We start from the raw sequence: 18,182 nt of genomic DNA, 5'->3' as shown, positions 1-18,182 counted from the left end.
CATACAAATTCTTTTCCACTATTTGTAAAATTTGAGATAGGTAATGATGTTTGTTAAATAAGAATACATGGGATAAATCAAAAAATAAAATGGACGTCTATAAACAATTTTTGAAAATTTCTAATAATTGACGGATTATAAATCATTAAATTGAAAGAAAATTATTTTATAAATATCTCTTTACTCTTTAATCGACATAGTAAAATTTGTATAAGAAATTAGAAAGTAGTTCCATTTCGTTTCCAGCCAAAATTATCATATTACAAAATAAAAATTAAATATTTGTGGAAATTATTCGTATTGTATGCAGCGATTAAAAATTCTTGTAAATATATAACTATTTTTTTTTCTTAAAATAACCATTGATCAAGATTAATATTTGAAATTAGTGAAAAAAATATGAGTATTATGCATTTTTATAATTTCTGATTTTATCACTTAAATATAATTTCTAGGGTTAAATAATGCACATAAATTGCTTGAAAAATAAAACTTTGAAATTCAAATCGTACAATTCAGATAGACCATTTTTAGATTCACTAAGACCCGATTTAACTCCAAACCAAATGCAATCTTTATAAATGACAACAAATATGCATTGCACAATGAGGGCACAAATATCTACACAAGATAAAAGATGCCAGCAATTTTATCAGTTATGTATTAGAATAACAATTAATAAATTGAATTCATTCTAAACAATTTGATTAATTGTTATATACAATATCTCATTTACACTATACCGAGCCGCTGCTGTTTATTCACTATCCTCATTTGCAAACATGAAGTGAAGATAATTCACAGATTAATTTATTTCTACTTTTAAATTTAATTGTATTTTAGTATTATTTTCAATGATAAAAATACAATTAAATATTCGTCTGCAAAAGTTTAAAAAGTTTGTGCTATAAATAAAAGTTTGTGCTATTAAAAAGTTTGTGATAATATCTTCTCGTTTACTTTTAAAATTTATAGAAAAAATTTATCTTCCTTTTCAATGTTTCAGAATAAAGAAATCTGCAATAATTTGAATTGTTCATGTGCTGCCTCATCCAATAATATGACTTTTGAAGAATGTCCATGTAATTTTAGAAACGAATGTAAGTAAATCTATATATTTTGCTAAGATTCTCAATCAAATTTCAACTTTTTGGGGAGATTTTCACATGAAGGGGTATTTTATGTATTTTCTAATTTTCTGAAACAGCTTGAAGCACGCAATGGTCAAAAAACGTATGTTATTATATGAACATAAATATTAAGTTTAAAATAAAGAATAAAACTGGCTATGAATTTTTTAATGTATAGAACATATGTATAGACTTTTGTAATAGAGTGGTGAAACAACTATAAATAAAAATAATTGAAAGGTTTTTTTTCTTTCTTTCTTTCAATTTCCCAAGAAAATAGTTTTGGGCTTCATTCTCTTTTCCAAACTGATATCACAATTATGGATACATTATATTGATATTATTGCTCTTTTTATCGGTCTTTTTATATAGGTAACTAGTGCTTGATTAAGTTAAAAAAAATTGACGTCTGACTAGTAAAGAAATAAAATATGGAAAATACCATAATAAGTAAGAGAAATTTTCTTTGTTAATGACTTCAATAAAGGTGTCAATATTAACTGGAGATATTTGTCATTTAATTGGAAGGGGTCCTAAGCTTTACAGTGTCATAACATAATAATTTTAATCTTTTAACATAATGAATTTAGTCTGCCATACTATCTGTAAATTGAATGGTGCATAATGCAAAAATTAAAAAAATAATAATAATAACTTTAAAAGGCAAACCACAGGATCTAGAATCCTAAATAATGACTGATAGTTTTTGTTAGGATAGTAAGTGTTCTAAGAACGTGTTTTCAGACTTTCATAAATGTTTTCAATTAAATGCATATTAATTAAAGTTTCAGCCGATAACTGTTGAATTTATTATGCCATGAAACATGCATTTACTTTGTATTATGATTCATAAAAAGAGATTTTAATTAATAGTTTTTTTATTTCGGGCATTTTTTTTCTTTATTTAATTTTTTCAAAGATTACTACACTATTGCTTATTTAATAGATTTTTGCCCTTTATTTAATACTGAAATGCTCAATAGTCCTTATAATCACGTAATAAATATTTCAGACAATAAATACACATACATTTTTTTTAAAAAAAAGCTGTATTTGCAAACGTCTTTCTCACATTTAGTGGAAATATTTCGTATTTTGTATCATTTTGATATAATTTTATGAATCTGGAAACTTTTTTATAAACGAGAACAAGATAATATAATAATAATATAATACAGAGACAGATGGTAAATTAAATTATGTCTATTTTATCTTGAAAATGATTTTAGGCTGGCATTCTTTTTACAAATCGAATTGTGTAGAAATCATAACACACTAATTCCAACTCTATTTAGTAAAATCTGGTAAAGACAAGACAAATAAACCAAGCTTAAAATATCATTATGTTTCAATGTTCCGGTTTAAATATTTGAATTACTTTCTTTATTCATTTGAAAGTTGTCATGTGGGGTGAAAGATAAAACTTAAGTGGTGTACATGGCAAGCATCATTTCATTATGAATGGAATCCATTTCATGAACTTGTCTTAAATTAACGAAACATATCAACAAGGTTTTGTGAAAGAGATTATGTTCTTTACATAACAATAATTCCTTTCATAATTGTTATGTTATTTATTCTAATATTATGGCTTCAAAGTATAGTAAAGCAGTAAAATTTTAAATTAAGCGATACAACTTTCACAGCAAACGAAAATAAAATAGCTTTTTTTGTTAAAAATGGCATTATATTATTATTATAGTGTTACGGATATATTTAAAATCATATTTTTCTATAGTCACATAATCCAGTAACTATATACATTTTTACTTTTCAAGTTTTTTTGCTATTTTCAATTTTACTCATTTGACAAAGAAATTTATATAAATGACTATAAAGATTACATCTGTGTCGTCTGGTAGTAAATAGTTTATATCGGTGCATACTAGTTTTCATTTCTAAGCCTAAAAAAAAAGTACATGAGCTGACTGTAATAAACTCGGAAGGGCAAATTTACAAGGAATCTTAAAAAATCCTTTTAAGAAGCAGCTATAGTTAGCTTTTAATTTTAAGCTGTTTAAAATTGTTTTGTGATATTTTTGCATATGCAATACTGCAATTTCTTCTTTGATCAGTAACTAATTATTTTTACTGCTAGCAACAAAACATGAATTAATATTTCAAGCTAAACGATTGCTTCCAAGTTTTCTCTTCATCATTGCCATCACAACAAGTTTAATTGCCGTCTTGTCTTTGACATTGCCATTTGTTCTACAACGCAGAAAGAAAATAAACTCAAATGAAAAGACGAAAGCAGCGTAAGTAAATCAAAAGTATAACTTTCTTACTTTTATGCATAAACTAAGAATGGAATAATTTCGACTAGGTATTCATTATATTACATATTAACAAGCTGTTACTTCTGATTCTTTTTACTTCGTCTTAGTTATTTTTTCACTGCCTTTTAATATTTTTTGTTTCTTTATTTCGAATATTTATTTCTGTTACATTACCCTTTTTGTTTAAAAAGTTAAATGTTGATATGTTTGATTTATAAAAAATATATATTGCGAATTATGCACTGAATGCATTGCATAATGTGCCTTTATCTTTGTTGCAATTTACCATAGTTTTCTTTATATAGCCTTACTTTTTTTATTCGGTACATTTCTTTTTCAATTGTCTCTAGGTTCTTTATTTTTTTCTCTGATCCTTGTCTTACACATGCATTAAGCAAAGGAGTCTATAAAAATACAACTAATTAATACATATTAAAAATTAATTAATAGCAATTAGTTGCATTATATGCAAGTAAGAATACACAATCATGCCAGACATAACAAAAAATGTCACATAGAAAAGAGAGATATATTAATTGATCAATATATAACGTAGAAGAAAAAACACCGGTGATAGAGAAAGAAAATTAATGTTCATTCCTTTATCTTGATTTGTTTTGTATTGTATTAATCACGTATATATATATAATAAAACTCTAACCACGATTTTTTTTTTGCATTTTATCTTTCATTTTTCTCCATGCGACTGACATCATTGATCCGACATTACTTTGATTTATTTTTCATTTCCGGATAGAAAAATCATATTGAGGAATTACTACTTCGTACTGAAAGTATAAAAAAAACATATTATAGTCATTTATCGCACTGTTTTTATCTAAAGTCTTTTTTATTTCGTTTTTTATTGAATACTAAAAAAATAAATGAATTCTTTTTGATAATAGATTTAATTTTTAACACGCTTTAAAGCAAAACACAAATTATGAATGTGTGAATGAAAGAAGAATCATACGATTGTATTAGATTATGAAAAATATGTAGGGAAATTCTAATATTTTTTTGTATGAGATTCATTTACAAGTTTCTTTTCATTTTAAAAAATGGACATGGTTTTTCATTATAAATCTTTTTTTAATTATTAATTAATTTATGTTATTTTCATACAAGAGCAAGAAATAAAAATACCACCTTCATGAAATTTGAAAAAAAAAGTATTTTTTTAAAAAGAGGGAATTTTTTTTGCAGATTTGAGACCTATTTTTATTAATGGCATTTTGTTCATAAATGTACTTGCTGAAAATAATCAAGAACTGGAATTCAAATATTTTTTCGATACACAAGTTGTGTATAAAATAAAGAATAAAGCTTTAAATAAGAGATTTCTGAAACATAAGTACTAGATAGTTTTTGTTACAAAATGTGTTATGTTTATGTTTTTGTATTATAACACAAATGGTAAAATCTAGGACTTTCAATCGATTAATACTTAAGAGCTATTGTAACAGTTTCCTGATATATATTTAAAACTCTAGATTTTATTTCTATCTATGTATTGCAATTTTTTAATGAGAATAATATAAATTTATTCTTTGAGGAATTTGTTATTCGTGTGTAATTAAAATTCAGGATAACAGAGAACTCCCGTGGGAATAAAATTTTCTTGAATGATTCTGAAAGCTAATTTTCTTTTCTACATTGAATTTCTAAAATAAATATATAAATTCAACAAAAAAATAAAACATTATAGCTATTGACAAACATATACGAAAATAATAGATTTATAAAAAAATATTTGTTTATGAGTTATTTTTAATTATTAAGTTTTATTTAATATTGGAAAGTAAGTTTCCTCATAATTTGTATTTTCATATTAACTAAATGAAGAAATTTTTGATCAGGTCATCTGCTTCATCGTTGAATCAATTGCCTGGAGCGAATAGAAAAGGTATGGATTTGATTCATATATTCAAAACTGAATGATAAATATACAGGGTGGTTATAATTAAAGTTCCACTTTGGCCATAAAAAAGAAAACTACTGGATCAAATGTTATCAAGCTTGGTAATAATTCAAAGGAGGTCATGTGAATTTCTTTTTCTCCAAAAAAAAGTTCAAAAACTCACTACCCGGGGAAAATGTCGTTATATGTAATATTGTTAAGCAAAACAGGACATGAAGACATCGGTTTAAAATGTGTTTAATCGTTTCTGAAACGTATTAGAAATCATGTTAAATGTGTGTTATCTCAAAAGCACTGTTGTGATGATAATCTAAACAATTTGGCGGAACTGAATGATTCGACACAGCGACATGTGAGTAACATTCCTCCTGACATGTTAAGAGCTTATGTTGAGAATACAGTAATGCGATTTACCTTGCTTTCAGATAATAGTGGACTCACATTGAACATGATTTGTAACACGTTTCAGAAACGATTAAATACATTTTCATGTCCTATTTTGCTTAACAGTATTGCATACAGCGCTATTCCTTCCCTTGTGGTGAGTTTTTGAGCTTTCTTTTGGGGGCAAAGAAATTCCCATAGCATTCTTTAAATTATTATCAATTTTGATAATATTTGGTCCAGTAGTTTTCTTTTTATGACCATTTCAAAGTGGAACTTTAAACTATAATCATTTTGTATATCTCTAACATCTAGAATATTCATGCTTCTGTACTGATTCTTATTTGATATTTTTTTAACGTATTTCGCAAACTTAACCATATTAAAAAAAAAATGAGATTATATGAAATGAAAAATGTCTTTCTAATACTTTAAAATATATTTTTAATCGAAAATTATCTATGATATTTCAAACTTTTTCTTTCATTTACAATAGGTAATAGTAAATAAGTAAATAGGTTTTTTTAATGAAGAAGTTTCCATAGAATTAAAGTTTCTGAAAAAAAATCGTTAGAAGATTCTCTCCGGGAAGCATGCTTTTATGCAGTTTTAATTAATCAATTTATTTTCATATTGCTTTGTGTTTTTGTCCAAAATTTTTACAAATAAGTTTTTTGCCAGTAATGTAGCTTGTATTCCAGTCGTCATGAGGTATTTACAATAATGAAAATCTCTCTCTCTCTCTCTCTTTATGTGTATCGATATGAATGTCTTGAAGATATAGTGAGAATAATGTGAGATATATAGGGCTGACTTTACGTGTTAATATGAAATATATGAAAGCAGTGGCTCTTGCTTTGTTGCTTGTATGAGTGCTGCAATCCATAATGCATGTTAATCACAGTAAGAATTCCCCTTTGTTATTTAAATCTGAATAATTTCTTTATTAGTTAAGAAATAAGGATTGAATTTTTGGGTAGGTTCATCGGATAAATAAGTAAATGATAAAATAAACTAAGTAAGCAATTGCTACATTTTTAAAAAAATTAAATTTAATTAAAATTGAATTTAAAAAATATATCTATTACAATCTTTTATTAAGAGTAATATAACTACAGATAGCCAAAAAATCGTCAATGTCTATTGTTATATTTACTACTAATAAAGATGTGCTTAAGTGCGTGTTCTTGTGTGTGTTCTTGTTTCTGTATAGTCTGTTTGAAGCAGAGCTACAAATTCGGCTTTGGAGGGGGAAAAAAAGTAGAATGGATTTTTTGTTGTTGAAATTTTGAAATTATGACACGAATTTTTATTAATAGTAATTAAACTAAATTTTGATGTTCTTTCATAATACTTCCAGAAGTATTCCTGCATAAAAATAATATTTATAACGTTTTAAAATCCAAATATTTACCTTTTCATCTATGCTAGTTTAGTCGCTGTAAAAATTTTTAGTCCAGGTTTAATTAATTTTACTGATTTTTAAGTATATATCACGACGTATTTTTATTGTTATAAATGAAACCAAATCGTTTTAATTGTTTCTTGGAATATTTAATCGCATGATGTTCTACACTATTTGAAAGTTAAAAAAAGGATTTTATTTAATTTTGCGTAGTTTATATTAAGATAAAACAATCGAAGTTCATGAAATCGACTACATGAAAATCTGAAGGCCGATAAATCGAACAGTTAAATATTTAATAGCTTTAAGTTATGTGATCTCATTCGAGGAAGATAGTTCATGTAAGGTAAAACATGCGCGAGATTTTTAAAATGATATAGATCACAATTTTGTATTAAACAAATAGACATTCCAGGTAGAATTTGTATTCTAACATTAATAAGCGCATAATGGACTTAATTAAAAGAAAGCATAGCCAAAACTCTTGCTGAATCAGCTAATTATTAAAGCCGGCTAATTCTTCTTATTAATTTCTCTACCCATTAACTAAAATTTTTACATACTATTTATGAGTTCATTATGAAATTGTTATGATTTTGTCCCTTTATTAAAAGTTAAAGAAAGATTATGTTTAATAAGTATGTAGTATGGAGGAAGAATGAAAAAGTGAAGTTACATTAGATTGAAATTTAGAAAATAGATAAACCGGATATTAGCGCTTTTAATTCACTCCATTCGTTTTTAATTCACTTTATTTAATTCACAAAAGTTTTCCACACTTTAAACATATCATATGTAACGAAATTAAAAGAATATGACTTAGATGTCTACCAGTGTTTTGACGTAGTTATGAACATAAAAATCTGTCTAAGCTTTCTAATCTAAGCATTCTAACCTGAAATTAAATATAACCAATATAGCCGGCGAACCCAATGGTCGTCGAATGAGAAAAATATTTTATTATTTTTGAATTTATTTATTAACATATTATTATATATTTATGTATTATTTATAGTTTCAGATTAATTTTAAATTCATATGAGAAATTTTATGTAGAAATGAATACGAAAAAGAATTATATCAAATTTTTATAAAGTTTAGAGTTAAGAAATATGAAATATTAATCAAAATGATATTTAAAAATACACTTTCATTAGTATTTTAAATGTATAAAGTTGCTGTATTTAATTGGAAACCGATATAAAATCGTAAAAAATATGAGATTCTTGAAAAATTATTAGATAAGAAAATTCAAATATGAGAAATATTATGAGAGATAAAATAGCTCAATATTCTTTAGAAAATAAAATGTATTATGAATGCAATTAAAATTTCATTTTCTGAAAGTATTTATATTAGAGTCTTACACTTTTAGAATGTTTCCCCAGATCTTTAGAAGTTTGATTAGAAAATCTACTTTATTGTGCTAATGACAGCTTAAAAAAATCTTTTGGTTTGTATTATTTATATTTTTTCCTTGTATTTCTCTTAACTTTTAGCCACTGCATAGTGAAAACAGAGTGCTTTTTAAAATGATAAGATGCATTCATAATCATACAGAATACATTCAGCAGGTCGTGCCCTTTTTATTTTTAAATATATTATACTATTTATATAAGGAAAAAAAATCCATGGAGTCATTTCAGAACATTATTTAAAGAACAGTTCCATCGTATGGCATTATCCAAAAATAGTTCCCTGTTATGTGACTATGACAGTATTATTTCCAAGATTAGCAGAGAATTGTTTGCAGAAAATTTTTCATTTAGAGAGAACATTCTAATTAGCCAAATACATACCCAAATTTAATCACGGATATACAGATCGTTTTATATATTAATAAAAGAATTTAAACATTTATACAGCATTAATTACATAGATGAACTTAGTATACTATTTTACTGATAAAAATGTACATAAAATAACAGAATATAAGAGTATATTTATTAATTTTTATAATTTTGCTCAATTTTTGCAAAATTTCAAAATTTATATTTTTATTGAATTATATTTCAATATTCTCATATATTTTAATGTACAATTCATCGCCTTTTCTATATAAATAAAGTTATTTTTCCATAAATTAAAAAACACACAGATGTTCTTTATATTGTCAGCCATATGTTTAAATGCCGAAAGGATATTCATTTGAAAAGGAAATGCTCTTCCATTTGATAAGTTTTACCATTTCAGTTTGAAATAATTTCAATAAATTCAATATTCTACATTTTTTTAAAAATAATTATACGTTGAACGTAAGACTAACATTTTATTTATGCAAAAAATTGAATATATGTGCTAAGTATTTTTGTAGTAAACTTTCATATTATTTCTGATTAATTTTTTATGAATATTTTCTTGTTTATTAACATTTATTTGTAAAGACTCTAGTAATTATTTATTTAAAATTAGTTTCATTGGTAAGTAGATGATAGTTATTTGTAAAAACTTATTGAAGGAAATTATTCTATTTTCTAGATTAAAAAATGATCTATCACTTCGACTGCTTTTTAGTTATCAAATATGATCTCATATTTGGTATCTTATGTCACGATTTTTCACAATAAATAATTAAAATTATGCAAATCAAGTCGGATGAAATGTTGTCATTATTCTATAAATTAAAACGGTTTAATTTGTAGTAAATGAAAAAAAATATTATTAAAAATGTAAATCGATGCATATTTTTACATATCATTTATGACACCATACAAAAATCTCAAAAGATAAATTATTTCTGTTCCTCATAATTTATTTTTAACCCTTTAAACAAAGCATTCAATTTATGCATTACTAAATTGAATTTTGCATAATTTATTTATATTTTGCTGCAGGGAACGCATCTGTAATATTAAAATACTTTATATAAAAGATAATCATTTACAAAAAAACAGTTGAGAATATTATGAGAAAGGTGGAAAAAGATGGGAAAGTTAAGAAAGATGGAAAATAATTTGGTAGAAGAGAAAATTTTCCATGCTCCCTAATGAATTGCAAATATTTATAAAGAAAATTTCGAAGCATCGTACAATAAAAATATATGAATTTTGAAACATTTATTTTCAATCCTTTAAATTTTTAGTGAAACAATCTAGTTCAAATATTTAATTAATAAATTATATAATTTTATAAAGAAAAAAAGATGTTAGTTTCCAAAATTCAATTTCTAATTTTTGTTGAAATTATCTAAAAAACATTCAAACATGTAACTTTTGCAACTGCCAACAAGATTTCACTTAATTCTTTGTTAGGATTTTGATTGCTTCGACAATTTATCAAAATAAGCTTAAATTTGAAATCCTTGTATGTAATTTACTACCAAATTAAAAATATAAGATTTAATAAAAATATTAAAATATATAATTTAATAAGAAATTTAATGTATATAATTTAATAAGTTGGGAAATTTTTGCATATAATTGAATCATTCATGAATTTCATACATATTTGACTATAAGAAGAATTAATAATAATAAATGCAAAACTTTTCTCGGAATATAAAATATTATTTTTAAGGAATAAGTATAATTTCAAGTTATAACTTAAAATTCAATTAAAGCTAACATTTTAATAATAATTTTCTCCTTTTATTTTAATCTAGATTTAAGATAAAATTTGCAACAAAAAAGTTTATTTAAATCTACATTTGAAACACGATATCGGGTATTTAAAGAAAAAAAGTAATTTGTTAAATTAAATTAAAAGTAAAAGTAATATAAGAAACAGACTGTAAAAATATCATTTTATTTGGTTTTGTAAGAATGAAACTTATAAGTAAAAAACATCGTGACATAAAGTATTTTTTTAACTATAGTACTGGTCAATGGAAATGCACTATACTTTTATTTAATAAAATTTGGTGCAATCGACTAAAGGATAAAAGGATATAAAAAAATAATGAAACCATGAGTCCTTACTATAAATCATTTAAAATCCCCATCTCTTCAGCAATTTTATATCTTCAATTCAAATTTATAATATAATTTATTAAAAATGTAATAATAGCCTTTTATCGGTCATTAAGGTATATTTCTAATTTAGAATTCTTTATCAATACTGGCATAATCATATTAGTGGAAATAAAAACATTTCGCATTTTATCTTGCATAAAGGCAAATCTGAAGACTTAATTTGTTTTCTTGAGGATACCAGATAAATAAAAGTACAAAAATTCATAGATTTTTCAAATTGATGCTTGTAATCAATATTTACCTCAATATTACAGGATTCAAATTACAATGTACAAAATATATTCGAAGAGGATCCTCCATTAATGAAAAGCAGATAAATACCGCAGAAGGTGCACAAAACTTAGCCTTATTTGGAAGTAAGTTTAAATTCATAGCATTGGATTAATTTAAAACAATAATCAAAAATTATTTGTAATTAAGAGGATTTCAATCTCATTTCCCATTTCAAATATGGTTCTCTATATACATTTTCCTCTTGAAACTGCAAGCAAATAAGAATTTATCGAAGGAAAACGACTAAAGCTATTGGATTTAAAATTCAAAAGCTAGGAATTTCAAAAGTAAGGTCAGAAAAGCGAACATGACAGATATGGAAAAATTCCAAATTAAATAATAAACATAAAATTTAAAAAAATACTTTTATTATTGCATCAAAAAATAAAAATCTTAATTTTTTTCATCACAAAGTGTGGAGGCGAAAACAAAAGTCTGAAAAGCATGACTGGCTGATAGAAATTCCCTAAGTAAATTTAATTGTAATCACTCGCATTATGCATTAAATTTTTATATAATAAACACCCATAATTTATTTTTGCTTTTTGGAATATTTTATTGTAGCTTTATATCCTTCTTTTATATTACTTCATCTCATGTTTCACAATTATTTCCCAACCCTCAGATTTTATGACAAAAACAATAATTTTCCTTTTTAAAGAATTGAGAAAAACAATATTTTTCCTTTTGAAAGAATTGACAAAAAGACTTTTGTTTAAAGTTTTTACTTGAAATGATATACATTGTGTGTTAAAAGAGGCCTAAAAAACTTATATCATCTCCTGGAATTGAGTGTGGCAAAGCAGATTCTACAATGGTGCAATACGTAAGTCATCGTATCGAAACTGTCTGTTTCTTTAAAAACTTACATCCGTGCTCTAAATAATTATATAGAATTTTATCATGAATAAAATGATCTATTAAAATTCTGGACGTTTTAAAATATATTTTGATTTATTCATAATATATATACATAGTATTCTGCTAAAATAATTATTATAATTCGCGTCAGTTATATTTCCATTCTAAGAGTGCATTCTTATATTTTTATAACATTCCTAATTTCATCCTTCAGTTAAATATATTACATACAATATGATGTCTACACATAATCATAAAACCGACAACTTCAAGTTGAAATACTTAAAGAATATCAAATATCACCAAATAAAATTACAACAATTAAATTGTATTCACATTTATAATGTGCTTTAATGAATGTTCAATTATTTATTTTATGTTAAATTGCGCATTAATTTCTTTATAGTATTGTATTACTTCTGACAATACAATATTTTCTATATTTTGCGACATTATAAAAAGAACAATAAAACCATTTTTGATTTTTAATATATATTATTTTTAAGCCTTAATATATTTGATATTTGCAAATTAAATCTAAAAAGTAAAGCTTCTCAAATTAATTTCTTAATGCTGCCAATTGTGTGAAAATTATCTTTTATATATATTAATTTATTAATTGATAATTAGAAATTCTTAAATTGATAAAATATTCTATTGTAAATATTATAAATATGCAAAACTTCAATCTAGTATTACACAAGAGAGTGTGTAAAAATCAATTTCCAAATTCTTTTCCTAGAAATAAAGAAGATACGCATTGTAGTATAACTGATTGAAAATTTTCTTAATTTACAATTAAAAACTCACTAATAAATTGATCAATTCCCTTAAACAAAGGTACGATCACTAAATTTAAATATGTGAATGAAAATTATTGTGTTTACATTCTTGAAATTTAAAAGAAATAAATGTAAGAAATATTACGAGCAAACTCCCAAAGCAAATAAGAGCACAGAGACCAAAAGACTTTGTTATTTTTATTTAATCACGAAAGATATTATGAATTGCTTGCTGATGAGTACTGTTTCAAACTAAAACATCAATGTTTTACTACATAAAAGAGTCTTCTTCAAAGATAATATTCACCAGGACATTTTTAAAAGCAAGAAAAAAAATTAAATAACATTTAATCATGTTCTCAAACTATTCAAAATTTGTACTATTATTTGCATTACAATGAAAAGTGTTATTTTTGAATAACGGTAAATTCTGCTTTTGGAATTCACCTTTACAATTGTGACATGGGTAATTTTTTTTTTATTTTAGACAGAAATTATAACATTGACTAATCAACATTTACTTTGATAATTTTTCTTTCATAAAGAATTAAATAATCTATATAAAGAAGATTCCATAAAGAATTCATATTCACAAGTAATTATTCCAATTTCAAAGCTTAATATATTTGAGCTATCAGTTTATTTGAAAGCATCAAATGAATATTAATAATTTTAAAACCCAAAACAATTATTTTATTACGTTTGGATAACTTTTTCATTGTCTGTAATATACACAAAAATCTTTTTATCAGTACTGAAATAAATATTGTTTGAATAATAATTGTGCAGATTTTTAGTTTCACATAATCATTTTCGATACTTAACAATTTGATAGCAAATTAGTGTCCAGTATTTATCTCTTGTAAAAACTAAAACTGTAACTATTATGAACATATCTTCTTTAACCCGTTTATTTTTTTAAAACTTTTTTTCCTAAATTTCAATTTTTAATTTGAAATGCCATTTTATTTTTATGTTTTATACGATATGACAAAAGCGATATGAAACGTGCTAGAAAACTTCAAATATAATGTAATGAATGAAACTTGATTTTTGAAACAAATACAGCAGACATATGAATACATTGAGAAAAAAAATCGTCTGAAAACAATCAGGAAATGTATTGTAAATTTATAGTTGTATACCTATATGAGTTTAAGTACTGACGAAAAGATCTAAGCACTACTTTCTGACAAGTTCAAAGAAACAAATTCCTCTACTTAAATTATTATAAAAATATGACATATATATATGTTACGGTTAATGTAATAAAAAACAATGATTACTTATAATTACCAATGATTTTTCAGAATCGCCAATAAGTGTAATGGTGATTATGAGCAATCACCGGTAATTATTCAGAATCGCCAATAATTGTAGTGGTGATTATGAGCAATCACCGGTAACAATACATAGTCATCAGATTATTCACATTTACCATAACATATATAACATTTATTTGAAGAATGATATGAATTCATGCTGACAGATTGGAATAAAATATTAATTTACGATTGGATCACGGTTTCAAACTTTGCTACTGAAAAACAATATTTACATCTCTAATGGGATAAATGCTTTATAAGCAGTATAATGTGTAATTGTTTATACATTAATATTGTTTATAAATCTTTTAATTTATTTTATAAACAGTATATTTTAATGGTGATTATATCAGTATTTTAAAAACATTGTTTATTTTATCAATACTTTAAGGTTCCAAGTACTGCTGAAGGAAACTACGATGGGTAAAATAATATTATTTATTTAACGTAGACTTAATTGTAAATAATTTCTTCAAAGAACTTTAATCTCAAAATCAATTTCCCTCTTATTTGTAAAGATACTGGACATAAGCAACATATTTTATACAATTTCTTTCCAGTTTTTGAAATTAAGACATTTTTTTAATGATATTTCTGTGCATTCTAGGAAACATCAATGAAAAATTTCCAAACATTCCCAGAATAGAAATTTCCACAGTACAGGATGAAACTGATAAAATTTACGAGTCCTTTGTATGGAGAAACTATAGAAATAGTGACGTTTGTACATCGATAAACGAAAAAGTAATTGTTACCACCAAGCTTTGAAGTTATTGTAAACATCATGATAAATCACGTACATGACTACGTGAACTTTCATATTACTCTTGTTACATCCAAAAATGTGGTGAAGAATATTAAAAATTTGTTTTAAAATGGCTTCCGACTTCCTATTTTTTTCACGCAATGAATTTTAATATTCATCTTACTTATAGTAAAGGATTGAAAAAAAATTAAAGTTGATCAGAAATGAGTTTCTACCACCCTGGCTTGGAATTCAGGGTTGATCAATCGTCATCATAACAGCATTTGGAAAGTAAGAGTGGAATCCTCAGAGATATCTACGGCCTGAATCAGATCATTTTCATAAGCGATAAAATCCATCATTGGAGTGGAAGTAATTCCACCATTTGCCATTATTATAAAGAAAATAAGAAACTGCCTGTTCATACAGCACTTCTCATTTCCAGACTCGCATGTAACCCAACGGAAAAATATTATATACATAGAGTGTTACAAAATTTCTGAGGCGAAATCAAAGAGCTGATCATGTATATAGGAATAAGTTATTTTTACTTTATAACATGAAGGTGAATATGCAAAGGAGACTGATACATGTACACGGCCAGATTTTTGCCAAAGAAATAAATAAAAGAAATTAAAACATTATATAAACAGTAAAAACAGGTTTAATTAGTTATACAAATTCAAACTCAATTCAGGAATTATGACTTGCAATATCAATAGCTTATCTTTACAGTAAACGTATAAGATTAAATCCATATACGTTTTTAACCTTATTGTTCAAAAACGTATATGGTTTGGATTTTCCCATTCACGTTGATGTGTTGCAGTGTTGTTATGGATTTGTATCTCATTATTATAAATATTAAATATTAAATGTACATTATATTAAATATTAAATGAACAAAACAAGAATTTAATTTTAAATTAACAAAATTATTTCCACGCTTCGTTTACTTAATCCTACAATTGTAGCTTGATCAAGCAATTAAATGAAAATAGTCAATAATGGCAAATGATAATTCTTCAAGAAAATAAAAATTATACATTTCAAAATGCGATTTTTTTTTTTTTTTTTTGCAACTCTATCTTTTTTTGCAAGGTTATCAGTTAGGAGAAAGCAAAAAATAGAAATTATACCAGAAGGAAAAGATTGAATTGAAGTTATGATTTAGTAACGTAACTTATGATTTAGCATGATTTCGTAACTTAATAACGTAGATGTAATAACAGAAATGCAACATATTACATAATTGTGGCAAGTTTTTATTAAAGCATTATCTCTAATTTCATATATTTTTGGTAATTTGCATGTCTAACTTACTCATCATATTCCATTATATTGACTTCTTTTTAAACACACACGAATTCTATACAACTGCATTTTAATAGAATTGAATCGCATGATTGAATTAATTTTGATCTATTACACATGATAATCATTACTATTCAATAACTGATTTCGGAAGCATGTAATATTAGCAATTTTTTGATATTTTTGGCGGGAAACAACTAATGCTTAAATAATTGTATTCACTTAATAATTGTATTTTATGTGATATGCTGGATAAGTGATTATATTTGTTTAATACTGTTTCACAGATTACTCACAACTAAGAGCGGTTTGTCATAACGAAACAGAGATGCATAAAATGGCGGTTGATTGCATATACACGTCCTTAAATTGAGAGAAAACAAGGACACATTTCACGATTACCACAGCGTAAATAGAACATTCGTTAAGAAGACACAATGAACTAATTGTTGTCATATCGCGTCTAGTGATTGTTCTAGAAACTGGGTCAGAGAAAGTAATTTACGCATTTTGACGGATGATCCAACCATCCATGACTTTTTGGCAAAACATCTTTCAATTTCGTGACGTAATTTAATTCCTATTCAAACCAAATGGAAATCAATTTTTGTTTCATTACTGACTGCTAGCTTAAAACCGTTGGTAAAATGTAATACCCAGAAACAGCATTTCCTTTTCGGAACTGATCTAGTCAATGAGCCTTCTTTTTTTCCCCCAAAGCAACCAACGCAAGGTAGCGACACAAAGTAATTTGTCGATTCCTTTCCTTCCTTTGGATAGTTTCGGTTTCGAACGGAAAGTATTTATTTAAGCGGAAGTGTTCCAAACTAACAGCGCAGCTGAAACCGTAAGTTAGTTTAATGCTACATAGGGAGCATTAAAAAAATCCGATGAAGGTAAAACTTTCATTTGACATATTGCCGATTAGCTTTTGCTTCTTTATTGTGTTGTTCCTCTAGGCAGGAAATGCATATCCAAACTGGTAATTTATTTGTTTAAATTGCATCCCTTAAAATTCTTTGGATAGGTAATTAAAAATATTTTTGGTTATTAAACTTTATTTGATATAATGCAATGTACGATGTTGAAATAATAAGAAAATGTTTATCTGCATAATAAATAACTAGTTAAAACTCACAAGACTAACATTATATATAGAACATCAGTTTCGTTATGTATTTTTATCTTTAACAAAATTATTTATTTGTATTTGCATTGTTCGGTTATGTATTTGCACTTCTGGTTGTAATATTACATTATCATAAAGATTTGAAAGTTATTCATTTATATTTCATATGACATGTACTTTAATGTCTACCGATTTACAATGGAATCACATGCCTTTATTTAATGTTATTTTAATGGCTTCAAAACATAGTGAAAAACTCTAGGAAAATGCAGTGAAAGCAATGTGCTTTTATAAACTAAAATGCACTATTGAAATAACTGTGAATGCATGAATCCACATATACTTCAAATTAATTTGTGAAAAAAAAACATGTTAAGATAAAAAAATATTCATAAAAGATTACCTACATAATATATAGATCTAAATTTTGTTTTTTTTATTCAAAAGGTCCCGAAGCAATGGGAAAGACTATGATATTTTGATAAATAACCATTTATATTATTTTCGGAGTTTTTTTTCATTTTTTTTTCTTTCAAATAAAACAGTATTTACGTAATAAGATGATTAAGTAACAGTAAACAAGACGATTAAGAGGAAAGTGTGAATTCACTTAAGAGCTACAGCTCTAAAAGAACGGTAACTGAAAATAATTAGTTTCGTATT

At 25.2% G+C, this 18,182-nt stretch overlaps 1 protein-coding gene across 1 annotated transcript in view; it reads left to right on the top strand.

Moving 5' to 3' along the window:
- LOC129962201 (multiple epidermal growth factor-like domains protein 10) overlaps positions 1–13,516 on the top strand; it is a 66,030-nt gene extending 52,514 nt beyond the window's left edge. Inside the window, exons 20-24 of the mRNA XM_056075941.1 lie at positions 1,007–1,100; positions 3,229–3,388; positions 5,269–5,315; positions 11,345–11,446; positions 13,494–13,516. Coding sequence (XP_055931916.1) covers positions 1,007–1,100; positions 3,229–3,388; positions 5,269–5,315; positions 11,345–11,446; positions 13,494–13,516 — 426 coding nt within the window. The remainder of the gene's footprint in view (positions 1–1,006; positions 1,101–3,228; positions 3,389–5,268; positions 5,316–11,344; positions 11,447–13,493) is intronic.
- Positions 13,517–18,182: the final 4,666 nt, after the last annotated feature.

The sequence above is a fragment of the Argiope bruennichi genome, chromosome 2, assembly GCF_947563725.1.
Source record: "Argiope bruennichi chromosome 2, qqArgBrue1.1, whole genome shotgun sequence".
NCBI classification, from domain to species: domain Eukaryota; kingdom Metazoa; phylum Arthropoda; class Arachnida; order Araneae; family Araneidae; genus Argiope; species Argiope bruennichi.
Note: the sequence above shows the minus strand (reverse complement) of the source record. Positions and strands in the feature narration are given on the sequence as shown.